Source organism: Eretmochelys imbricata, chromosome 3, assembly GCF_965152235.1.
Source record: "Eretmochelys imbricata isolate rEreImb1 chromosome 3, rEreImb1.hap1, whole genome shotgun sequence".
NCBI lineage: Eukaryota > Metazoa > Chordata > Testudines > Cheloniidae > Eretmochelys > Eretmochelys imbricata.
Window position 1 is genome coordinate 176,799,404 of NC_135574.1, and position 27,069 is coordinate 176,826,472.

Consider the following 27,069-nt stretch of genomic DNA (forward strand, 5'->3'; position numbering starts at 1 on the left):
GTGAAGATTAGGAATATTAATAGTAATTTGAAATAATTCTCAAACAGCTCTGAGATTGTGATTTAGAAAAATAATGATTACACTCTTCCTTATATAAATGCTTCCCAATGCAGTATTTCCTGCTAATATTGAGCAGATTTGGGGATACTGTTTAATTGTGTGTGTTTTTAATATGAATTCTGTATTCCCTTGCATCCAAATGCAAATAAAGTCCTTTGAATTCCTGCAGTGGCGGATTTAGAGTTAGTGGGGCCCTGTGCTCAGCTTCATTTTTGGCCCCCCCCCTCCCACAGGAATAGCATTCTCTCTTATCTCCTCCCTGTTTTTCATTTTTTTCTGCATTCTCCTCCTAGGGCTCAGGGCTGGGGGTGCAGGGTCTGGGAGGAAGTTAGGGTGTGGAAGGGGGCTCAGGGGTGGGGGAGCAAGGTCTGGGAGAGAGTTAGGGTGCAGGAACAGGCTGGGGATGGGGATTCTGTCCAGGAGCTAGGGTGCGGGAGGGGGCTCAGGGCTGGGGCACGGGATTGGGGTGCGGAGTACTTACCTGGGGCAGCTCCCATTTGGTGCGAGGGGTGCAAGTGCGGGGAGTTCACGTGGCTCCATGTGCTTGCCCCGCAGGCACCGCCCCCCACAGCTCCCATTGGCTGCAATTCTCGGTGCCACCTCTCCCCCCCCATCGCTTCCCCCCTCCCCCGGCCAGGTGGGGCTGGAACACAAGGGCTTAAGTGGATTTTTTCCATTGATATTATTAATCCACCTTCTCCCATTGCAGTAGCTAGGTCTAAAGAAGAATTCTGCCATCAACCTAGCTGTGTCTCCACCAGGAGTTAGGTCAGTTTAGCGCTTAAGGGTGAATTTTTCACACCTCAAATGATGTAGCTAGGTCAATCTCAGTGTTTAGTATCTACAGCAACTGGACAGTCTGGTCTCATCAGCACATGACATTAGGATGTTAGACAAAAGGAGCCAGAGGAAAGAATGGGATGAAAAAGCCTAAAACACATCTGGAAGAAAATTAGCGATGAGATACAGACAGCGGCATATTCTGACCTGATGTACACCCCATGTGAACCCACAGAAGCCAGGACAGAATTGGCCTATTCTGTGCTTTTCAAGTGCAGATCCATGTGTTTCATATGTTCTTTAAAATAGATTAAATCAAAAGGAATACTCAAGTGTGAAGGTGATCACAATCAGTGTCCAACTCGCACATTGATCAGAAACCTCTGGGCGAGCTAGAAGGTGCCAAGAATTTTAGTGAGTCTTGAAAGAGATAGATTTCTTTAGGCTGGCAAACAGGTATTTGAGGAATGTTTTACAATGGAAATGTAAGACATCTTTCTGTCTAGGCCAGCATCACACCAAGAACAGGATGAGCCCTCTTGGTGCTGAGAGGAGTATAGGGTTAGACAGGAGGAGTATGAATGATGATTAGGCATGTAACAACATGTGGGCTGCAGGAGCTGTGTGAATGGATTGAAGGGGAGCTCAACTTTCAACAGTGGGGAAATGCTGATTTTGTTACTTCTCTCACCATAAATCTGAACACCGAGGACAGGGAGGAGATGAGCATCAATACCGTAGTTCATTCTTTTAGCTGTATTTCCAAGGGTTACATTTTAAAATTTGACCCTCCTTAAAATTAAGGCACAAATCCTGACCCAGGCCTTGCCGCTGCAGCAGATCTACTGGTAGCACCACTGCTCAAGAGGGTTGGGGACAAGATTTGGATCTAACAGACCTTTTGGGCACATGGAAATCAGTTCTGGGGGGGAGGCCTGTATGCTGGTGGGAGTAGGCAGAACATAGCAGCAGGGCCAGATTTATACCTTATGCACCCCAAGGCATAGCATCTTCAGCACCCCCATACCCAGAGACCCCTCCGCAACCCCCCCCCAACCAGAACTGCACAGCACCATGGACATCACCACCCCCTGCCAACAGACCCCACCCCAGTGCCCCCCTCACAGCCCCATCGCCACAACTGCCCAGTGCCCCATAGAGATCCCCCCGTGCCCCAGCACACACATAATGAAAGCAATTGTAGTTTCTCATATACATTTGTATGCTATAAAATAAGATATTTTATACAACCCTGTCAAGATGGCTAGGCAGGAGGGCACCACACTCATCTCAGTTCTTCAAGAGAAGGCAGGCAATCAGGAGTGAAGAGATAATAGAGGGTCACAGGCTCATCCCAGTTACATCAGGGTAAATTCTCCACAGGGATTAGTGAAAAGGATCTGGTTAACTTCAGGCACGTTGAAGGAGCTGGCTTATGCCCATATATCCATTAAGTCAGTAGCATTACTATCCTCTTACACTGGTGTACTGACATCAGATTATGGCCCTCAGAACACATTGGGGTTGGCGACACAGTTCGTCTGAGTTTCTGTCACATTGCTGGAACAGAATTCAAGCTATGAGAATAGGTAATAGTAAGTTGTATTAAGTGTATCTTGATCTTCCTCTACAACCCAGCTTTCTATTAGCATTAACAATGGCTACTTAAAGAGTTGCCGTTTCTGTAACATCCCATGTTATTTCATGTTTCCTTTTCGGTATTCTCACCTGCCTGCAAAAATAATGTTATAAAATGCTGTAATTATAAATCTTATTGACTGCCTTGAATTGAAGGGTGTGTCCCCTCAGAACATGACTGTGAAGCGTGTTGCCCAAGAGCCCATCTTGTTCAAAGCAAATAGAACTGTTCTGACCTAATTAAGTGGTCAGAGGGGAGCATATCTGCAACACGGACCCTGCTACCACAGCACAGTGAATACAGTCTCTCATTTCAAGGCAAGCCAAGGAGATGGTACCACAGGGGTGGAAACCTTAGGTGTTCCTCTGTGGTTTGGGCTGCAGCCCCGGAATGAAAGCTGAAGTGATAAGTGTGAGGGCATCTGCGGAGGAGCCTGTGACAATGACTTTCAAGAGAAGTTAAACTGACTGTCCAAATAGTTCCAGTGGCTTTCTCTCAGTGTTTTGTTTTTTAATTGAATTGAGTGAAATGCAGATATACCAAAAAGCATAAATGATGGCAATAAATAGCATTTTAAAGATTCATTCTGGCTTTATTACTAAAACAGGCCAAGAAATGTTTTCAGAACATTCTTTTATCTTTAATCATGATGGGTTTATGCGCTGGGTGCACTGATAGCCTTACCAGTGATCATGGCTCCCCGACTCTAGTCACACCCATTTTATGTGGATCTGTTTGTTGGATCGGTGTCCATACCAGTTCACTTGTCAGCCCTGAGGGGTATATTATCATTATCAATCTTAGTGCCATACAGTTGAGAAAGCACATAAATAACTCTGAATTTGACTGTACTAGTTAACAGCATCTCAAAAAGATTTCATTTTGTGGTACCAAACACAAAACAGTGATGTTACCTTACTTTTCACTATTTACTCAGTGCAAAATTAACACTTGATTCAGTGTTACAGCCTAAGCAGACAGGACTATACCTCTTTGTGCTAGAGATGAGGGTAAAATGAGTGAAGGAAGAATCACTCTCAGCAGGTGCATATACCAGTGGGGCTTAATTAGAAATATCCTGTTGAAAACATAAGTGTTTTACAAAGTACATTATTCCCATTGGGTGTTGCTGCTGGAGCCCTTTCTTTGCAGATGCTTTTACACTACAGTGATTAAAAATGTCTGTCTCTCTTCATTGGTCCCCCGATGTACAACCTCTTGTCCTACTGCTGTACTGAGATCTCTTCCATGTCACTACTTCATTGAGCATCACAAATGCTCAGATTCTCTCTGTCTCTGAACATAATTGTGCCCTTTCCCAGTTTGCACAGAAGCAACACTGCTGCAGCTCATTAAAGCAAAAGGTTAAGGACCGTACTGCATAGGTTTTACTACAACAAAAGGAGACAGTGCTAAATTGTGTAGTGCCATGTTTTCAATACGTATCAGAAGGCAAAATCTGCTCTTGCAATGTCAATTATTTTTTAATCTTGCAGCATAGAAAGTGAACTCATATATATTCTTGTATCAGATAATAGGAATCAGCTGGTTCATTATATTTAAGGTTTCTGGGTTTTTCCATAAGTTTTGTGAAAAACCTAAGCAAGAATGATTTGATTGTTGTTTCTGCCGATGGCCTTATTTTTCCAGTGATTGTCAAGCAATTTATTTACACTGCTTCCAAACAAAGAGCTAACTACTGCTAGAATAGTTCCACACCCTAGTGTGAAACTAACTAGCCATTGAAGGGAAAGGTATTAATTCAGGTGCTGCCTTAATGGTTATATAAACCTTTAGGTGGTGTTGGTTTAAAGCCATCCCAGCTCAACAGTCATTACAAATTATCCCCCATCTGATGGCTCTTCAATGGCCTGCAGTCGTACCAATTTGTGCTGCGATTTCGTCTGATCTCACAAATTAAACAAGCTGGTGGTGAGCCATCTCTGAAAGGAAGATGGGCCACATAGCACACCCAGGTGATGTGGGAAGTGGTGTTGGTGATTCACTAGATGGCATTCTGCCCTCTGAATTGGCCCTACAACAGTAACCCCGGTATGGTGCTAGGGACCACTGTGCTGCTTAATGCTTTCAGAGAACTCGTAAAATCCAGTATCCTGGCAAACTGTGGTAATAAAGATCCCATGACACTTCTGTAAGAGCAAGGACTTGTCTACATGGGGAACTTTGCCAGTATAGTTCACCTGCCACAGTTATACTATGTAACTCCTTGTGTGGATACTCCAGTTCCAGAATAACAATGCATTTTTCTGGTTTAGCTTTAAACTGCTTCCAAAGCCAGAATACAAATGTTAGGGTGTTAACCCAGATGCCCTAACAAGTTTTCTAGCTAAGATAATTACATACTGCCTGCCTGCCGCAATTTTAGTTAGCTAGGTTATTCTTCTTTTCCCATGTATAATGGTAGTATAGCATTGCTTTGTCCTTTTAAACTGCTGTAGCATAGCACCCCAGAGAAGGCTTCATTTCATTTGTAGGTGGGGTGATCACTAGCTACCACCCAGTTCAAACTCCATCACTTTCTCTCTCTCTCTCTCTCTCTCCCTGAAAGAAGGAGAGTCAGAACAATGAAGATCAGGAGAGGGAGATCTTCCCTCATTCTTCCATAGCCAGCAGTTATCATGAAGCAAGGACAGCTGTGGAGCCCAGTGCCACTGCTCAGCACAAAAGCCAGGATCTGATTAGTCTTCCTGGCTCCACTCTCACTGCCTCAGTCCCTGCGTGCTCCCCTCTGCAGAGTAGGGGAAAGACAGGTAAAAGAGTCTGCAACCTGTCACCCTCCCTTCTGCCTTCCTCTGCCAGGAAGGTAAATTTATTCAGAATGTGTGTCCTCAGTCATGTACCATATGTGGAACAAATTCATTGGATGGAGCACATGGTACAGCAAGGGCAAAAGCAGGATTGTCCAACGAAAAAAAGACCATTGGTCAAGCTGGGCCTTGGTTTTATATCTCATCCAAAAGACCGTTCTCCAGCACACACGCTGGGGCATTGGTTCAGTATGGCATCATTAGCACAATTTCCTGCGGCATCTTGGTCTCCCTTGTTGGAAATCCCCATCCAAGTTACTGGGTCTGGCCTTGCTTAGCTTGTGAGATCTGACAGGCTCCCAGCACATGGGGCTGTGGTGGCAGAAAATATCCAAGATCTTGCATGTGCCAGCACTGTGTGTATCAGGACTGCTGCATTTTTCCCTGCAGAGTTACCTTATTACTAGCAACAGTGCATTGTTCTGCAAAGCACATTTAGGTAGCATATTTTGAAAAGCCACAGAAAACCAAATTCTATTCTGTTCCTCTGAGAGGACCCCTGTGAGGGTTTATATGTTCCATTTGGCATGTGCCTATGAATCCCCCCGACATGATGAGGCTTCAAGGACAATGCCTGACCTGCTGAGGAGACTAGTAGCCTCAGGGGTTCTCAGACTCTATTGTACCATGACCCTCTTTTGACCACAAAAATTACTATACAACCCCAGGAGCGGGGACCAAAACCTGAGCCCAGCCGTGGGAGGGGCAAAGCCAAAGCCCGAGTCCCACTGCCCGAGCCGGTGTGGGGGGACAAAGCCAAAGCCCAGGGGCTTCAGAACCAGGCAGGGAGCATGTAACCTTAGCCCTGCCACCGGGGTTGAAGCTCTTGGGCATCGGCCCTGGGCGGTAGGGCTAGGGTTTTGGCTTCAGCCCTGGGTAGTGGGGCTTGGGCTTGGACTTTGGCCCTGGGCCCCAGCAAGTCTAACACCAGCCCTGGTGACCCCATTAAACGGGGCTCGTGACTCACTTTGGGGTCCCGACCCACAGTTTGAGAACCGCAGCGCCATCTAGCGCATTAGCAGATTCTTTGATTTCCCAACTCTGAGTCACGTTGCAGAATCCCAGGAATGTTACTGTGCTTCAGATATCCCAGAATAACTGCTGTAAACGCTCCTTGGGGAAAAGTGATCCTTCGAACAGACTCTTAAATCAGACTTTAGCATGGAAGCAGCTGAATTTGAGAAAGGGCTCAGTTTTGCTGATCCGCTAGCTAATCTCGTTCCCACAAGAGAACTGTGGGTTTTGGATACTCACATTAAAAAGGTTCATGTGTCATTTCATTTGTTGTCTACGGCATAACATATTAGTTGCTAGATACAGTTTTTTCCCCGTTCTGGTCAACTGGTGACTTGGCAGCTTCAGCAGCTAAAACATCAGCACTAATCCCTTTCTATGCTGAAGAATTGCGGCGCTCTAAGTACCACTAAGATTGGTTAGAGAGTTAGTATGTTGTTTCACGTTCTTTGCCTGTGCATTTCCCATGAGAGTTCCTGTATGGTTGTCATACTTCATGCCTGAGTCTGGAATAGACAGTAGCGCCATCATAAGTAGGGTGACCGGATGTCCCGATTTTATAGGGACAGGCTTGATATTTGGGGCTTTGTCTTCTATAGGTGCCTATTACCCCCTGTCCTGATTTTTCACACTTGCTGTCTGGTCACCCTAGTCATAAGCAAGGTGATAAGTGGTTCAGTAAAACAGGGGCTATAATTAGACACTTTCTGTAGATGTGTCCTTGAACAGCACAGGTCTATCATCAGGGTTTGTCTACAAGGCTTGCTCAAATGTCCAGTGGTCACAGACAGCAGGATAAAATATAATATGGAAAATTCATCCCCAGTGTAACTCCATAAACATCCTTGGAGTTGCATTAAGGTTGGGTCCAGTAAATGCCTTTTATTTAGAAGTGTATCTTCCTTGTTGCCAAGGGAAAAGAAAAATCCTTGCAGCCTGCTTAAAAGTCCTTCCTGTTTACCTAATGGTGTCACTGTAGCAGTTTCCCTGCTATAGTACATCACACAGCTGTTGTGATTGGTTGTTTATTGCATGTGTCCCTAAGGGGCTCATTACCACATTATCTAGCCTCTGTTTACATAGCTTTAGAAACCAAAATAAAGTCCTCAAAGAAGAACAGAATTCTCTAGCCCTCCTCATGCCCCACACATTTAAGCCATTTTTGAGGAAACAGAACTTGGTGGTATATTTTCTAGAGCCCTATAGTTTCTGGAGCCATTCAGCCATTATAGGAGAGGATCAGACTCGCATCTAGCCCTAATGGACTTGGGTTTGGCTTGTTCTCCTGCAGTAATTAATTCCAGAGCTGATGCCTCTCTGCTGAGAATGCTCATTCCTCACCCCAGCAAGTTCTAACCCGTGTTCCATCAGCCTTCATATCCCTGTCAAAGGCAGTTGCTGGAGAGGAGTGCATCTTGGACTCTGATCTTTCTGATATCTTGTGCCAAGCCTATTTAGGGCACTAAAGTACAATACTACTGTGTACAATGACTGTGTAAATAAACAGCACCTTCACTCAACAGGTCTGCTTCCTGCATCTATCTAGTCAGACGTGCCTCCTGAATTTAGTGACTAATATAAATATTAGTGTTACAAGCTTCCAACATATCTAACAATATTAACATAGATGTTGTGGCCTCTGTCCACAGTCCGATATCATTCTGCAACATTATCAGTGCTGTCTGCATACTATATTTTGGTCTGAAACAGACCAGAGGGGATCTAGAATGCTGATGTAGGTAAGAAGCTGTTTCCTTGTAGATAATTTTACCCTTGAAGGATAGAATGGGTGCAGTTGGGCTGTGGGTACTGTTAGAAGGAAGTTTGAGCAGGATTATTCCTGTCTTGAGACTGTATCCCTCTTCAGGTTTCTGAGTCTGGTTTCTTTAGCACACATGACTTCTTGGCCTTTTGGCTAAAACCAAGTATACTCTCAGAACAATCTCTAATATGTGCTGTAGTGGGGAAAGGTTGTTAGCTGACAACCTAGCAGGTCTTTTCTATCACTACAAACACCTGTATCTTCCTCTCCTCCTCTCTCAGTAAGATTCATCTCTTGTACTATCTTCTGCCATTAGCTTCTTTTACAGACAAGTGAACAGACAGTGGGCTAAATTCTGTGCTGTTTAAATCTCATGCAATTTCACTGAAGACAGAGCAGAATAAGGTACAATGTAAATAAACTGCTTCCCTATAGTGATGCGCTGGTGAACAGGAACTGGCAAAATTCTCTGAGTCCTCAGCAAGGCATCCAGTTATTCTTTATCTTCTCATTGAGTTTATTCTCTCTTTGACTTATATTCATGTAGTAGAAAATGTAGCAATATCTATAATTTAATAAAAGCTCATCATGCATAAAGGTGTATGAGACATTTCAGGTTAAAAGAAGATAAAGAAACACTCCCAATGGGTTCACAAGCATTGCAAAGCTGGAGCTGAAGATTGATGTGCTAGTTTGAGCATACTGGTACATTCCTGCAGATCCCACGGCAGTTCCTAGCAGCTGTTACTGCAATGACAGTGCCTTCTGGGGCTCTGGCTGTAGTTGTTCAGAGGATGTCATTAATAATATGTGTTATCCAGGAGATTGCCAGGGGTGGAAAAACCAAGCAAGTCAAGATTTTCTAAATAGCTCTGTTCTGCTCAGGAGACATTTGTTTACAGCTAGCTATAGGCATGGGCATTTTCTACTGTAAGGAATGCTGCAATAGGATCATAGGGCCTGATGCAGCAAAGATATACAACTGCTGTGAGTTGTCCCATTGTCTGTGGGTATGTCTACACTGCATTGTAAACCTATGGGACCCGGACTTGTGGACTCTGTGTTTCTGAGCTCACACTTGAGCATCCACAGTGCATTGTAAGCCTGGGTTTACAATTGTTGGACCTGGGTCCCCACAGCTATGCTAATGCGTCCACATTATGCAGACCTTCTGATTTGGGTCTGCAGCTTGAACTGCAAAATGACAGGGCGTGAACCCGACTCACAGCAGGACGCGGGCTCTGACTCATCCCCTAGGAGCCTCCTAAGACCCAGGTCCTGAATGCTTGCTGACCCAAGTCAGACTGATTTGTGTATGGACAGAAGCAGAGCTTGGGCTCAAACCTGAGTCAGATCCCAGGCTTAGTGTGCAGTGTAGACATACCCTTTGATAAGTATAACTCTGAAGCAGATATACTTTTCAGAGTGAACCATGCCTACATATAGGAGTTTCCTTGCACTCACTATTGCCGTCCCTACCTTCGAAGACTTACTGAGGGTATGTCTACACTGGCAGAGTTACATTGCTGGCAGTTACAGCACCGCTCAGAGAGCGCTGAAGGGAAACCGCTGTTGTGTATTCAAACTGTCAGCTGCCTGTGCAATAGCTTGTTCACACTTGCAGCACTTGCATCAGTATTCGATGTGGTGCACTCTGGGCAGCTATCTCACAGAGCATTTCTTCCTCTTCTGCTGCTAAGACTTGTGGGAAGGTAGAGGGGGTCGCGGGGCATCCTGGGTCCTGTCCCAATGCTCCATGATGCATTGCTTCACATTCTAGCAATCCCTGTGTTTCCATAGGACATTGAAGAGGATGCAATGGGAAACTGACTAGCATCCTAGTCAGTTTCCTTCTGCAGATCTTTTAGGTACCACTTCTAACTGTAACAACCTTCTCTATGTTCCTGCTGCTGACTATAAACAAAGCAAGAAGAGGGAGAGAGCAGATATGTGGAAAAGAAATGAAGTGCATAGGACTGCAAAGTCGAGAGTCAGGCTACAATGACCAAATATAGACATACAATGACCAAGAGATATAGAAAGAGGAAGAAAGAGCAGATATGAACAGAGAAGGATATTTCCCAAAATCCTTTGCTTCTGCCTGTGTTTGCAGTCTTATACACTTTCCCTGAAATCCCACAGCACTCAGTGCAAAGGATTTTGGGACACAGTAACCAGACAAGATTATGGGAACAGGAAGCGGATGTAAACCCCCTTTTAGTCTAGAGCAACAATTGACCTAGGAATAAACATTATAAATAAAATCAACATCGTGTTTGCCAAGCAGCACTCTGCTTGTATGTATATCCCTTTTCTCCCATGCTTTGCCTGTCGTACCTGATTAGGGTGAGATCAATGGGACTGTACACCAGTGTGCCTGTGCAGAGTGAATTGCGAGATTGGGGCCCTAGATGTTGAGTTTTTTGGAGCAAGAACCTTCTTTTACTGTGTGTTTGTACACAGCATAATGAGGGCTTGATCCCTGATTAGGGCATCTGGGTAGACTTCTGCAACATTAATTTGACAACTACTAAGATCTGGCCTTGGAGAAATGTTGCCTTTCCCAGGGGGAAAAAAGTGGAACAAATGGTGCATTTGGTGAGTCTCCTTGAAATATATGGATGAGACATCCTGTTAGGGTCACTTGCTTGCTGCTTCATTTCCGTGTACGTCTCAGTGAAAGCAGAACTATCTGTAAAATATTGAGCATGCAGCAGACAGTTCTGCTTTGGCTGAAGCCTAAATGATGACAGTCCAGCAAGGCAGAAAAAACATTCCTCTTTTCATTTTTCCTCTGCTTTTTGAGCATCCCTGAGAAGAGAACAGAGCCTCTTGGTTTGTGCAATGCTGCCTTAGGGCCTACTTTTATGTCAATAAATGTTTTATCATATTTAAGCTTCAAACACACTAGCAGCATGCCTTAACGTTTGATGAACCGAAATAGATACTGCCAGGCTGGGGGGGGGGGAGGGGGAAGGCACAGTGCATCCCCTTCCACTTGGCTTTCATGCTGTAAGTAGCGGACAGGGGGTTTTCTTTTGATTCTCAGAGGAAGTTATGGGGAACTGGATCCCTTTCAATTATGAGCTGCTGCAGGAAGTATATTGGGGAGGATGTAGATAGCTGGGAAAATACATGAGGAAAGAGGCAGTTTCTCTTTCTTTCTATACCTTTCTCTACTTTTCTCCCTCCTTTCACTTCTCTTCTGAATCTTGCAGTGCTTTCTATAGAACCTATTGCCATGGTATCTAAATGCTTCCCAGGTAACTTACATCTGCACAGAGAAGTCCCTAGTGGGCTTCATGTATCTTTGGCTTTTCTCTCAGGAACCTCTGCTTGGGAGCACTCTGTGACAGATTGGATCACAGAAACCCCCTTGGGACTGCCAACAGATGTGCTGAGGCTACCTCTGAGCCTGTCTTCCCTGGCAGCTTGGGACTTCAGAACCTTGCCCAGTTTGAGCCAGACACACTAGCCTGCTACGAACATGGACCCAGGTCTGAACAACGTCCCCCAAAAGCTGCAGGCTTAACTGAAAACAGCTTAAGAAGTGTTCCTGTCTCCAACACTCAGATGCCCAGCTCCCTCTGGGGTCCAATCCCTAAATAAATCCGTTTTACCCTGTATAAAGCTTGTACAGGTAAACTCATAAATTGTTCGCTCTCTATAACACTGATAGAGAGATATGCACAGCTGTTTCTTCTCACCCCCCCACTCCCCAATATTAATACATATTCTGGGTTAACAAATAAAAAGTGATTTTATTAAATATAAAAAGTAGGATTTAAGTGGTTCCAAGTAATAACAGACAGAACAAAATAAATTACCAAACAAAATAAAATAAAACACACAAGTCTATGCCTAATACAGTAAGAAAGTGATTATAGATTAAATCTCACCCTCAGAGATGTTCCAGTAAGCTTCTTTTACAGACTAGGCTCCTTCTAGTCTGGGTCCAGCAGTCACTCACACCCCTGTGGTTACTGTCCTTTGTTCCAGTTTCTTTCAGGTATCCTTTGGGGGTGGAGAGGCTATCTCTAGAGCCAACTGGAGACAAAATGGAGAGGTCTCCCAGGGGCTTAAATAGACTTTCTGTTGTGGGTGGAGACCCCCTCCTTTCTCCTGTGTAGAACCCAGCTCCAAGATGGAGTTTTGGAGTCACATGGGCAAGTCACATGTCCATGCATGACTCAGTCCTTACAAGCCAGGTCACATTCCTCGGAAAGCTCAGATGTGGACTGGCGTCTCAACGTTCATCGTTAGCTTAAGTGTTTCTTGAGTGGGCACTTAACTTGCAAATTCCTTTCTAAAGAAGCTGACCAAATGCCTTACTAAGGCTACTTAAAATCAAACAAGTACACAGCCAATATTCTTAACTTCGAATACAAAAATGATACATGCATACAAATAGGATGAATATATCCAGTAGATTATAACCTTTGCAGAGATATGTTACATGGCATATCTAGCATAAAATAGATTCCAGTTATGTCATATTTAATTTCATAAGAATATTTCCATAAAGCATTATGGGGTGCAACATCACACACTCTTTTTAAAAATCTTCTTTTTCCCCCTCTCCACACTGATTCTGATTGTGGTGAGAAAGCTTTTCAAAAGAGAAAAGACTTGTAGCAAGCTCTAAAGGAGGATCTGCCTCTGTACCAAACTAATCTCCCCAGGATACTCATTCCCCAGATGAACCCTATCAGCTCACAATGCTTTTATCTTGAGTCTCATGCGCCTCCTCCTGTCCTTTTTAAGCTACGTTGTCCGAAGAGAGCACAGTTGTCTTGAAGGGGTTGTGGATGGAGAGGCAGCCTGTAATGTAGTTGGCCCTCATGGGTTGATGGCTTTGAAGACCAGATAATCCTGAATGAGCAATGGAGACAGACTGGGAGCCAGGAGAGAGATAGGAGCACAAAGGTGATGTGTTTGATATAGCCAATCCTCATGAAGAGATGGGCTTGCTGCATCCAGCACATTCTGAAGCCTTTGTGTTGCTTCCACCTTGAGCACTCCAGTTGTGCTCCAACTCCACAGTGAGTTGCAGTAATCCAGTTTGGAGGTGACAAGGGCATGGGTCACTGTGGCCAGGTCTTTGATGGGAGGAAGATGATGAGTCTCCTAGCCAGCTGGAGGTGGGAGAAGGCATTTTCTAACACCTGAGCTACTTGCTTGTCTGGGTTTAATAGTAAGTCAGACAGAACTCTCAAACTTCATGGCTTTGATAGAAGGGGCGGACAGTGTCCAAAGGGTATTGCCACTCACAAACAGCATCACTTCAGACTTGCCTGGATTAAATTTCTTCATCTAGGTGCTGATGTCCTCTAAGTCAGTGTGACATCCTTTGGTTGGCAGTGGTGGCATCTACTGAAAGTTAGAAAGAGATATATATGGCCAGGTGCCATGGGTGTATTGTTAGCAGCAGAGCATGGCATCTCACCACCTCTGCACACTGTTTCAAGTAGATACTGAAGGAGAAAGAGGGCAGGATAGATCACTGTGGGTCATCAGTACCTTGTGATTGACTAGTTGAAAGCTGCAGAGAGATTGAGTGGTCTGAGCAGTGATGTGGTGTCTGTTCATTGCCATGTTGAGCTGATCTTTTTGTTCTGCTTGGAGGGTGTCACAATGAAGTAGCATGGTCTGGAGCCCAGTTGCATAGTATCCAGGATGTTAGTAGATGCCAGGCATTGCTGAAGCTTGATTATCACTCCCTTCTTTTCTTTCCTTTATTCTCTTTCCACATTCTGCAGTTTTGAACCCAGCCTCCACAAATGCAGCACTTTAGATTCATTGATTGACAGGAAATGCTGCTTCAGAAGGGGAGGGGAGGTAGAGAGTGTGGGTAGTAGTTACTGCACAAGTAGCAACATTAAAAGATGAAACCTTCATACAGAATTTGGCTCCCACTGTTCCATAGTACCAAGGTGGCAAATGAAGTCATATGGTGCTAGATTCACAAAAGGACTTAGGTACCTAAAGCCATTTTATGTGCTTAAATCCCAGAATCAGGCCTCGTGGGATTCACAAAACTGCTCAGCTGTCACCAAACTCTGCAGGCTCCGAAAATCTCTCAGTGCCTAAATTTTTGCAGTTAAAATTTACTAGGTGCCTATGTTTCTGCTTCTGAGCATGCACACTGAAGCACCGTGGATGCCTAAACCCCAGAGCAATGCACCAGTTCAGGGAGATAGGCATTCCTCCTCCTAACTCGCCTGCGGGGCCCCATCTGGTAAGCGCGCTCCAATCTCGCCTACCGCACTGGGCCCTATATGCGAACTCACACAAAACAGCTGGAGGAGGAGGAGAACGACCTCCATCACGCCTTGTAACCCAGTGGTTAGGGCTCTCCCCTGTGATGTGGGAGATCCCTGATTCAAGTCCAGCCTCTGCATGAGCAGGAGAAGGGCTTTGAACAGGGATCTGACACCTTTCAGGTGAGTGCTCTAGCCACTGGGCTATAAGATATTCTGATGGCGGGGATTGCTCCTTCAGTTTCTCCTGCTGAAGCTATCCGATTGTGGATAAATAATTTTAAACGTCACTGGAGAAGGGGACTGATTCTTCTACCTCCCAGATGAGTGCTATATTCACCAGGCTACAGAGTCACTCATGCTTGCATCTTGCTCCCTGTCTTTCATTTTATTTATCCACCCTGGAAGAGCTTCAGCAGAAGAGACTGAGGGAGCCCCACATCAGAATGTCCTATAGCCCAGTGGTTGGGGCACCCTGAGAGGTAGCAGATCCCTGTTCAGATCCCTTCTCCTCCTCAGGTGAACCTGGGGTCTCCCACATCCCAAGTGAGTACCCTTACTACTAGGCTAAAAGTTAGGAGGAAGGTCCTCCTCCTCCTGCCCCACCCGAGGAGAGGGAGGTGCCTCCTGGAAGTGTGGGCTTAGGTGCCAAACTCCATGAAAGAGATGTGGGGCTTAGGACAGAATGCCCTTGCCTTGGCATCTCTCATTGGCTAGCTTAGGTAGGGAGCCTCCTAGCGTGCTGGCCTTTATGAATCCCATTCTAGGGAACTTATTTCTCCCCATTCATTGTGGAAGGAACCTCAGAGCCTAATTCAAGCTTTGTGAACCCTAGTGATTTTCTCTGCACCTAAATGTTTGGCCTGGTGATGCTCAGCACTGCAATACCTAAGTTCCTTAGTGAATCTAGCTCATCGTCGCATCTGGCAGATACCCACAGATTATTCCAGCAGGGCTCTTTATGTTTTATGGTTCATGAATTTTTTGTAAAAGCCTTCAAAGGATCTAGATCTACCATGTCACACAACCCTCACTGAATAAACAGAATGCAAGATTAAATAACTGACCGGTGGCAGACCATCGTGGGGTGAGGTGATACCATAACTACTCCCCACACCTCAAAAATCCCAACTCCTTTGAAAGAGATGGATCAAGATCTATTCCTGGATGGAGGGCAATTATCAAAGAGAAACAGCAGCAGAAATCATCTAATTGCAAATCTTTTGTCCTGTGATTCCAGGATTTAACCTTTGCCATTTTACAAAAAGGCTCTTTGTCATATCCTGATCTATGCATCAGATTCTGCTTACAGCTTGTTTTGATGGTTAAATATTTACACAAAGGTATGTTGCCCAGTAGCAATGCAGACTTTGTGTTACATGAGCATATTACCACAGGGTTTCAAATGTGTTTCAGAGGCATTGTGCAGGATGCTGCTGAATAAGCCCAACCCGCTTTCAATGGGCACTTTTCTGAAATAGCGCCAGATCCTGCTCGATGCTGAGCACTCTCATTGACCTCACTGAGAGCAAGGGCACACTCAGCGTGTCTGACTTCCAAAGAAAATTGATGTTTTGACTTGGGAATGGAATTCCACCCCATTCTTCTTACTGTAATGGGTGAAATCCCTGCTCTCCTCTTTTGGGAGAGGAAATAAGGACATTGATTCTTGTGTAAAGACATCTGGACACATTATTATTATTAAAGGTGCCCTGCAAAGGATAAAAGTAGATGTGTCCCCATGCTTCTTTATGATGTATAAAGATGACCTGAAAGGTTTTTTTCCAAAACAAAGGGTTTTTTGCTTGGTCTTCCATTCCTTATTTTTGCTTTGAGATCCCCAAGAAATTGATTGGGAGCTTTCTGAGCCCTTTCTGGAAGGGGAGGAGGATGTTGAGGCTATAACAAAGAGAGCTTTTCTCCCAGTTGTTTATAAGACATTTGAATTAAGCAGATGTTAGCAAAAAGAGTGTTTTAACTTTCTAACTAGAAATAACTTCCCCTCTCAGTCAGTTGGTTGTTATCTCTAATGTTATATGTTACTGGCTTTTCAGTTATCCATAACATCTCCCAGAAGGAGAAAGGAAGAGAGAATCTGAATTTCTAATACAAAAAACTTCAAACAAAATCCCTTTTAGGAGCCTTCTCCATGCATCATAAAGAAGTAAAAAAAGGCACAAAAGGGAATTTCAAAACAGCATAAATGACTTAAGAAGCACAAATCCTGCTGATTCTCAACGGGACTTGTGCTCCAGTCCTAATGGCTACATGGAGATGGAAACTGAAATAACTGCTTTTTACCTACTTAAGTTGTATTGAAATAGGGCACTCCTATTTCAAAATACATGGACAGCACTGAAATAACTAAAGGCATGGATGACAACTGATACAGTTATTTGGATTCCATTTTCCATGTAGATGAGCCCTAGGTCACTTAGGCCCAGCTCCTCAAAGGTAATTAGGCACCTAACATTCTAAATACCTTTGAGAATCTGGACCCTGGGCAATTCTGAAAATTCCACCCACAAGCCCAATGTTTCTTTTGCTTTACAGATCACCTTCTATGAATCTGGTTACAGGGGTACGTCCCCTTAAATCATAATGCCAAACTCAGCATCTGCACTGACTGTATCTGCGTGCACTGATAAGTTACACCAGCATCACTTGGCTACCACTTCTCTCTACAAGGAAGTTTAAAATAAAAAAAGACGACAGTGTTCCTATAAATCTTGCAGTGTGGATAGAGAGAAAGGACATCATTTCAATGCTATCTGTCTAGATTCACAAGCATTAACATTTAGCTTCAACCAAAAAAAAATAGAGGAGGAAAAATTAAATGAATTTGTCTTAGCTATCTTCAGACCACATTAGGTAGATCAATACCTAAGCTTTAATAGTTAGAGCAAAACAATTAGCATAGGAAAGCAGCCTCTTTATTTAACATAGTTGCACTGTTCCCAGGACAGTGGGTTTTTTGGGGTTTTTTTTTTTACTTAACATTACAATATATATATTAATTTAAAAACCAGCCTGTGGGGCCTGACCCTGCACTGTTGAAGCTTATGGGAGTTTTGCTCTTAATGTATATGGGAGTGGGATTAGGGCCTTAAAAGCCCATTGAAATCAATGGACAATATTTCAGTGTCTCTAGTGCTAGGATATACTAACCATCTGTATAACCTAAATAAATGGGGAAGGAGGTAGCTCCTAAGAGCCCTCTTGATAGCCAAAAGAATCCTGCTGTTGAACTGGAAAAGAAAGGCTGTGCCAGGCACTGATTTCCGCATTGATATGGGGGGGAGGGGGAAAAGCACGGGGGATAAAGGACAACAATAATACAGCCCCTCCTTTTGCTTGTAGTAGGAAGATGAAACCCTTAATCAGTTGTCTTCTCTTATTTATACTAATTGCTAATCTTCCTTAGATCTCTGATTTTATGAAATTATGCACACACATCAAGCAGATGTGTTTCTATGGAAACTAAGGAATGGAACTTTCATTAGAAAATCTAAAAAACCTTTCAGCTAAAAATGTAAATTGCCCATCAGTGGGTGGCTCTATGAATATGTTATTTTCTTTGCATTGTAGGCAGATTCCAGATGGACTCTACATAGCAACAATATGCACGTATTGTTTACAGCTAGCCAGACTCCAGGGGGAAATATGGAATTCACTAGTGAGGAGCAGCTCCCAAGAACAAATACCTCAGAGAAACCAAGTGTTCAGTGGTGTGTGTTACTTCACAGGATTCTGGAATTCTGTGGTTTGTAGTTCAGAAAAACTGTTTGAGGCTTGCATGGAGACTCAAAGTAGCTCTTCCATTCAGCCTCACTACACAGAACTAGTATTCAATTTGTTCTTTAAATAGTAAACATTAAAGTACTTTTATTTTTTTTAAGTTAGGATTGCAGAAGACTAGAACAAGTAGCATTAACAATCACTTATAATGAGTTCTCCATACTGTCATATTTCAGCAAGTCAGCCTCCAATCGAGGCTCAGAAATGTTGATGGTAGCAACATTCCCCAAAACCATTTCACAGTTTCTCACTGATCCAACAAGACCTGTTGAAGTCAATGGGAGTCTTTCCACTGACTTCAAAGCGCATTGGATCAGCCCTCTGTAAACCTGTAGATTGTTCTGATGAACTAAATGGGTAACTTTTTAAATTATTATTTTACTTACAATCAGCCAAATCTTTATTTGTAACATTACATTTCTGACTAAAGGCTACACGTGTTCTGGGCTTCACCCTGTGCTAGTAGAGTATACTGCAATGCCCAGCATTGGTAGACAGCCTCCTTCGGATGTAATGTCCCAAAATATTTGCAGGGAGAAGTAAACTAGAAGGAATGCCTCAGACTCAAGTATACCAGTTGTCATGCAGGCAGAACAGAAAATGGTGTGCAAGGATATGACAAAGAGCTTTGGATACCTGGAGTCAATCCAACAGATGATCCTTAACTACAAAAGGCATCATTCACTTGAGACTGACATGAGGAAACAGTGCTGCACAGTTTGTTGTTATTTTTATTAGATGGGGTTTGTTTTAATGTTCATGGAGACTGATGGTCCTAAAGATTGACCTCCCAGTTCACACAACAGGCCCAAAACAGGTGGTCAGCAGCACAGGGTTTCCCATCAGTGTGCCTCATGCTAGCTCTGAACTAACCATCTCTAGAAGATAGCTCAGTCTGTAAGGCCCATTACTTCTTTAGCATTTCTGCTGAGACTACTAACATGGATGTCCGTTAGTGCCAATTTGAAGGTGGTTCTTTGAATCCTTGACTACAAGGATCTTGAGATCAATTTTAATAGTCATGGGATTCCTGAGCAGTACATGTGCTCCCTAGGAAAAAGGATGGTTTTCTGGTTAAGGCATGGGATTTTGATCTGGGATGTCTATATTCTATTCCTAGCTCTGCAATAGGCTTGCTGTGTGACCTTGGACAGGTCACTTGCCTGCTCTGTATCTCAATTTCCACATCTGTGAAATTGGTCTGATGGGAGATTTAGATGCACAAGTTACATAGAGTCTGGTCATAGACGCTTGATTCTGTTTCCAATCAGCTACCCACAATGGACCAAAAACTGCCTTGAGTAGACATATACAACTGCCATGAAGGGAAAAGATATAAGCACAGATGTAGAGCAGAATATGGCCCATTGACTTTTAATTACTTTCAGGCGCTGTTTTGTAAACACAGAGGGAGAAAGTGTTAGAGAGAGTAAGTGCTTTTGGGCTTTAAAAGTTCAGGTTTTATATGAAATAGTTATGAATGGATTTTCAGATCAAAATAATGTGTGCTCTTCTTTTGACCAAGGAAACCTTTGTTGAGGATTCCTTTGTTTGCTTAAAAGCATGTGGCATCTTTGCTCCTTTCTCTTGCATGGTAATATTTTTCTGTAGTTATTGGTAACGGGTTACCGCTGCTATACAGGACTTAGTCATGGTGACGGATTGTGCATCTGCTGGCTACCTGTATAAAGTAAACACAAGAAGACAAAGAAAAATATTTGCTACTTGCAGAAGAATCCCCCGTCGTTCATCAAAGAAATGTTTTAGGCTGTGACCACAAGGATTTCAAAATATTGCACATCTTTTTATCTTAGCTAGAGACAGCTAAACCAATCAAAGGTTACTAAAGCTTCTAATTAAATTTATGACTGCAGCTACACAAAACAAGCATAGGAAACAACAGAAGTCAAATAATCATCGAACATACTGACACCTCACTCTTTCTATATATCTTTATAAGTGTATTTGAAATGAAATACTTTCTTGCAAGATGATTTCCAAAGTGAGGCACATGGTGTTCGCAGTGGGTGAAATACCGCAACACATTTCCTGTGATTATTCACTCCATTGTAACACTGAATTCTATCACTTGGGTTGACGCCTCTTACCTGTTCAGATATGAATACCCTTACAAACTGATTGAATTAATGACAAAGACAGCACATTTTTAACAAATGATAGAGAACATAGAAATGTGAACTCAAATGCTCTGCAAACCTGATCTTGAGAGTGAGGCTCTTCCAAATTTTTGATTGTCATAGCTCGGACTGGGCCCTTTAAGAGGGTACTGATCCAGCCCACCTGGCCCTCGTTAACAAGCCTCACCATGTGACCTAATAAAAGGCAACTGGTCTCTAGAAAGAGCCAGAGGGAATAGGAAACAAGAGGCTGGAAGCTCTGGCAGAGACTTCAGAAGAGCTGCAGTGAATGGGATGTCCTTCAAGAGACCCTTGAGCAGGAGAAGAGTTTGGGCCTGAGCATATCTCCACTTAGGAAGGGTTGGGAGTGCCAGGCAGGCCAAACGTCTGGGAAGAGCTGCCAAGTTCAGACTCCAGGGGAGAAGTAAAGAATCCTCCAGCTACACAAGACTGGGAGTGGCCTACTAAAAGCAGGGAATACAGTTGAACTGTGTCAACTTTATTTGGGACTTTCAGTTTTGCTCTGAACTTTGATGTTAAGAAACCCAGACCTTAAGGAGTAGGGTGATCAGTGTCTGATTTTCGACTGGAACACCCAGTCAAAAAGGGACCCTGGCAGCTCCGGTCAGCACCAGCAACTGGGCCATTAAAAGTCTGGTCGGTGGTGCTGTGGCGCTAAGGCAGGCTAGTCCCTACCTGTCCTGGCTTGCTCCTAGGTGGGGGGACCATGGGGCTCTGTGCTCTGCCCCCACCCTGAGCACCGGCTGCGCACTCCCCTTGGCTGGTTCCCAGCCAATGGGAGCTGCAGGGGGGAGGAGCGGTGCCTGGGGGGTCTGCATGGAGCCTCCTGGCCCCCCCGCCTAGGACCCAGACCTGCTGGCAAGCAGGCAGCTTGCGTCCCCCTCCCCCCAAAACTGACTGGGAGCCACCTGAGGTAAACCCACACCCCAACCTTGAGCCCCAACCCACAGCCCTGAGCCCCCCCAAACCTGGAATCCCCTCCTGAACCCCAAACCTCTCATCCCTGGCCCTACCCCAGAACCTGCACCCCCAGCTCAGAGCCCTCACCAGGCACCCCAGCCCAGAGCCCCCTCCCACACCCTGATCCCCTCATCCCCAGCCCCACCCCAGAGTGCTCACCCCCTCCTGTACCCCAACCCCCTGCCTCAACCTACAGCCCCCTCCCACACTCCAAATCCCTCGGCCCCATCCCCAGCCTTGAGCCCCCTCCTGCACCCCAACCCTTCATCCCCAGACCCACCCCAGAGCCTGCACCCCCAGCCAGAGCTCGCACCCCTCCATGCCCCAACTCCCTGCCCCATCCTGGAGCCCCATCCCACACTCTGAACCCCTCATTTCTGGCCCCACCCCGGAGCCCGCACCCCCCAGTTAGAGCCCTTACCCCCTCCGGCACTCCAACCCCCTGCCCCAGCCCAGTGAAAGTGACTGAGGGTGGGGGAGAGCAAACCACCAAGGGAGGGGAAATGTAGTGAGCGGGGGCAGGGGGTAGGGGTGTGGCCTCAGGGAAGGGGCGGGGCTAGGGTGTTCAGTTTTATGTGACTAGAAAGTTGGTAACCATACTAAGGAGGGGTGTTTGAACAGAGAGAAAGAAGCATGTGTGTGGAATTTCTGAGGAGCCCTGAAGAAGGGAAACTAAGGCAAGGTGCTGCAAAACCTCCCCAGGTCATGAAGGTGTGCTTGGGAGGCAGCTGCATGTCTGCATTACTAAACATACAAGTGTTAATTTAGGCCTGTGCTCTCTGGGTAATTGGTCTCCCAGATATTTTCCTGCAGGATCAAAGGCTTTACAAACTTTGTTAAATCCGTCCACAATCAAATCAGTGTATAACTTAGTAATGAGCAACTCCTCTTCTTCAAGAATCATTTTGTGCTGAAGATCCTCTCTCCTCTCACAGGCTGAGGAATATCACAGCTGATTTATGCTCCTGTCTGTTTAGAGTGTGAGCGCCTTGGGCACACCATGTATTGTCCCATTGTGGAGCACGCTATGTTAGTACGGCTATGCACTAATACAAGCTTGCTGTTTATTTGCAGGGCCCCATACTGAGCAGGCTCGGGCGGAGAAGCCTGGCTCAGAAGGTTCTGAGAGATGCAGTCCAGATACAGAGCACCAATCACCAAGCCTGGAACAGCCTAGGAGAAGTATTGCAAGCTCAAGGAAAAAACGAAGCTGCTGTGGAATGCTTCCTAACAGCTCTGGACCTCGAATCCAGTAGTCCTGTTGTCCCCTTCACTGTCATACCGAGAGAACTATAAAGCTCTTCCTTTCAGCTCAGCACAGCCGTCCGCTGGGTGGATGCCAAGAAATATACACAGAAGAAACTCTGGGTTAGACAGAAAAATACAACTGTAACTTGATGATTGGTGAAATAATTCCAGAATGGGACTCTGATCTATGTGTTTAACTGAGGAAAAACCCAACCTTAGAACCAGTGACAGGGCATAGAGAGGACAATTTCTTCTGGCTTCCTAGATGTCTGCTCTGACTCCTGTTGAAGTCAGTGGAAAGGCTCCTGTTGATTTCAGCAGGAGATGGCTCGGGCCCTAGATGCCTAAACTGACTGTAGTGTAGATGCTGCTAGAGTGGAGCTGTAAGAAGCACTTGTGTTGAAAAGAAATTTTGTGCACCTTTCAACTTTTCTTGACAAAGACTTCATTTAAAAACAACCAGGAGGTAAATTCAAACCTAGGATAAGCATGTGCAACTCTGTTAAAGTAAGTGAAGTTGCCCAACTTACATCAGAGCCAAATTTGGCCAGATATATATGTGCACACAGACACATTAGTAGGTGAGGAATGATGGCGAAATAATAGATGTCTCTCTTAAATACACTTTTTACAAAAATCTTTTAAAAGACCTGTTAATTCTTGTCTTCACCCTGCAGTGCCATACTGCACACACAGTCAATACTTACAGTAGCTTTTGACTGGACTGATCTCATTTAAAAGACACTTTTCAATGGGCTGCTGTGGTGGCGTGAACCACGGAAGTGGAAAAGCCAAAGAGCTGATCGGTTCAAATTTTGACTAGTATTAAAAATATTATTTTCTTTCAAATTAAATATTTATTGCAAGGCACTTCATCAGGCCAGCTAGTGTAAACTGTCTGAGCATCATTCTTAGTAATTACATACTCCAGCAGCTTTTATAGGAAGTGTATTGTTGATTTCAGGCAATGTATTATATTTGTAGCCTGTGCTTTACTTTTACTATTGTTCTTGACAGAGCTTTTTCCTGCTCATCTATAAAACATAGTGACTGCATAGATGATAAACATGTTTAATTGTTGGAAGCCGTATGTGTATATATACACATTACCTTTATTTTCACTGTAGTTTTTGATCAGCCATGGCTTCAAAAGAGATTGTCATCAGTAATACTGGGCCAGATCCTTCAGTATATTAGGACCACTTTGTGCCTCATCACCACTGTAATCTGGCCCTGACGCTGTCTTGCCTGGCCAGAGAGTATCAGAGTGATCTTCTGGTGGTATAGAGCCATCCTCCCTTCCGCTGGTATAGTAGGGAAAGTGGGTGTGGCTGACATACCCCTATGCTAAATTGATCTTTGGCTGTGTTTTCAGCCCTGTATGGCCATTGCAGCAAGTTAGTGCAGCCCTGAGTCTGCTCTAACATGACACAATGAAACACAAACACACACCCTGTCGTGTATCATGTGCGCTTTGGCTGTTCATAGCTGATAATCTGGTCCATTATTTCCAAGTATTTTTAAATGGTTTTGCACTGAAGTATTCTTTATACTATAGTTCCACCATTTATTTGACTAGTTTACTCCAGAAATATCTTCATGCTATATAAATATAGAGGGTTTATTTGTAAAGACCCTCAAGGTTCTTCAGTTGACTTGCTGTCTGAATTTGTTTGCAATGATTCAGAAATTTAAAGACTACTTGAATTGTTAATTCTGGTATCTCCCTTTTACAGTAAATACAGGACAAGCTGCTGCTGTGGAACAGGACTGGGGTTCTCTCCCCCCTTTGCCCCCCGTGCTCTTTTTCCTTCTAGGGTACACTTCAAGGCTTCAGTGCCAAGGAGGAGTTAGATTTCAATGATTTTTCTTTATCAGCATTTTACTGAGCTCTTAAACTGATTTTTATCATGTTGGTGTGACAATCCAGATTATTGTCCATTCACCTAAACACATGCAGTGAAACAGGTATGTCCATGGAAAAGGTCTTCAGCTTGAGAAGTCATTGTGTGATCGTAAAGAGATATGAGTGACTTAAATGAGACTTGTCAGGCCGGAGACTGGCTTCCAGGGATATGCTACATTTCCCAGCAACTTTGCATGTTTGCAGTGACACCATCAGTGGAGGAAGTGGAGTGTGAAGGCTTTAAAACAATAGAATGCAATGAGTTGCAGGAGCAGATGGAGTTGAACCTGTCTTCCTACAGGAGGCTATAAATAAAGCCAACCTGCTCAACAGGTTGGCTGGGGGTAAAGGTTGTTGTTCCATCAGTAAGGTGTTATCTAGGTACTTTGAACGCAATTCTGCCCTCATATACCCAGGTCCAGATCCTCAGCTGCAGTAAATAAACACAGGTTATCATTCATTGACTTCCATAGAGCTATGCTGATTTACACCAGCTGAGGATTTGGCCCAATTCCCACTCACCTCAGTGGGAGCAAGCCCTTTGTATGGGCCAGAAAAAGGAATCGGTGTGTTCCATCATCCACGTTTTCTTGCTGTACGTCAGTCGATGAAGCACTGCGGCAGCAATTCAGATACAAAGGGAAATCATTTAAAGCAGCTACTAATGACTCTCTGACTCCTGTAATTCCACCGCGACTGCTCTAAGAAGTGGCATATGACTCTCATCCTGTTAGTGAACTGGTGAGAGGATGGGGGGGGCCTTCCCTAATATAAAATGAGGAGATCAGATTTCCATATTTTTACCCTTCCCCACCTGCACCACTTGCTTGTATCATAGTTATTAAAAAAAATGGATTGCCTTCAGTGAGCTAGAGATTCATGTTTGGGAATATTAGCGTTCTCACAGAGTTCAGGCTGCTTGAGGTAGGTGAAATTGTGTGAAAGGCCGTGTACCTGTCAGCGAGTCCAGTAAGCCCAGTCTACTACTAGGAAGTATGCTGTATATGTTAATGCAAGTCAACTGCCAGCAACAGTTGTCCCACTTGCTGTATAGTAAGGGCCTGGCTACACAAGACACTTCAAAGCACTCCCGCGGCAGCGCTTTGAAGTGCGAGGGTGGTCCTGCGCGAGCGCTGGGAGAGAGAGCTCTCCCAGCACTCCTGGTAAGCCACCTCCACGAGGGGATTAGCTCCAAGCGCTGGGAGCTCGGCTCAGAGCCGGTTTCCACTAGCGCTTTGAAGCGCTCTGACTTCCTACGCTCAGGGGGGTGATTTTTTCACCACCCTCCCCCCCCCCCGAGCCAGCAAGTTAGAGCACTATAAAATGTAAGTGTAGCCAAGTGTAGTCAATGGGAATTACATGCATAAAATCCCCCAGCAGTGGTAGTTCTAGTTCATGAATATTGCCTAGTTCATGAGCTAAACCTGTGTATGTAATGAATTTAGGCCCAAACCTGAGACTTGCTAAGCACTTCAGGAACCATACTAAGCACCCATAACTCCCACTGATTTCAGTGGGCGTCGTAAGTGTTGATTACCCCTCAGGATCTGCTGGGCACTTTAGGACCTGAGAACTTTCTGCCCTTTGTGTAGAGAGGGTAATTATTATTATAGGGCTGCGGGCAACCATCTACTTAATCTTCTGTTTATAGTGCTGCTAAAAATCTTCCCTGGCTAACATGCCACCTCTGGTCTTTATATTTTTAAGTACATACTTAATTTATATTTTCTATATAGGGAAAGATCAATGAACTCCTACCTGCTTGCAAGCCTAACCTTGTTGCTCATTTTACTCATTTGAGTAGTCCTGTTGAAGCCAATGAGACTACTCACTTGAGCAAGTTGAGCAACACTTGTACCTATGTGAAAGTCAGTGGGAATATCAGGGTGCAGAGGATGAGTAATTTTGGCCCAAAGAACTTGAAATTTTAGCCCCTAGCTTATCTGAACAGTTGCAATATGTATTGCTAATGTGAGTTAGTATGAAATCTTGACTCCACTGAAGTCAATGGGAATTCTGTTATTGACTTCAGTGGGGAGCAGGTTTTTCACCCACCCCTGTCTTTTTAAAAATCTCCTCTACGGTAGACTGGGGTTTTTAGAAGTATGGATTCTGTAGGAATTAATCTATATCCAAGCTCCAATCCTACCACTAACTTTATTTTACCTTGAGTAACCTGGGTGTGTCCAACAGGAAGGAAAATGTTTAGATCCTTTTTTCTATGTGTGTGCTGAGCAGTAAAATAAAAGTATTTATATTTCCCTTAGCTGGCAGTTAGATTCTTGTAAAAAATAAAAAAGGGGGCGGGAGGCAGCTTTATTTCATTACACCAGAATTCCTTCTCTGAGCTCTTCTACGCAGAAAGAGACCAGGAGCCTCATCCAGAGCTGATGTAAATTTTCATAGCTCCACTGAGGCACTATGTACAAATGAGGACACCAGGCAGCAGATCCTCAGCTGATGTCAACTGTCGGAGACTACAGAGAGCTCCATCAGCAGGGCATCCGTACCCTGCATGGTACAAGAATTCCATTCTGTTTCTGTTGGTAACAGCAACTCAGAACACTGATTATTGCAATATTTCAGAAGCACTATTTGTCTTTTCTTGATAATAACTAATATATCCAAATAGAGAACAGTTCTATGGGGTATTTA

At 44.4% G+C, this 27,069-nt stretch overlaps 1 protein-coding gene across 2 annotated transcripts in view; it reads left to right on the forward strand.

Annotated features, from left to right (window-relative positions):
* Positions 1-25,686, forward strand: part of TTC7A (tetratricopeptide repeat domain 7A) — a 265,462-nt gene extending 239,776 nt beyond the window's left edge. For both annotated transcript variants that reach the window (XM_077813878.1, XM_077813879.1), the window contains one exon: positions 22,335-25,686. In XM_077813878.1, coding sequence (XP_077670004.1) covers positions 22,335-22,556 — 222 coding nt within the window. In that variant the 3' untranslated portion in view covers positions 22,557-25,686. The remainder of the gene's footprint in view (positions 1-22,334) is intronic.
* Positions 25,687-27,069: the final 1,383 nt, after the last annotated feature.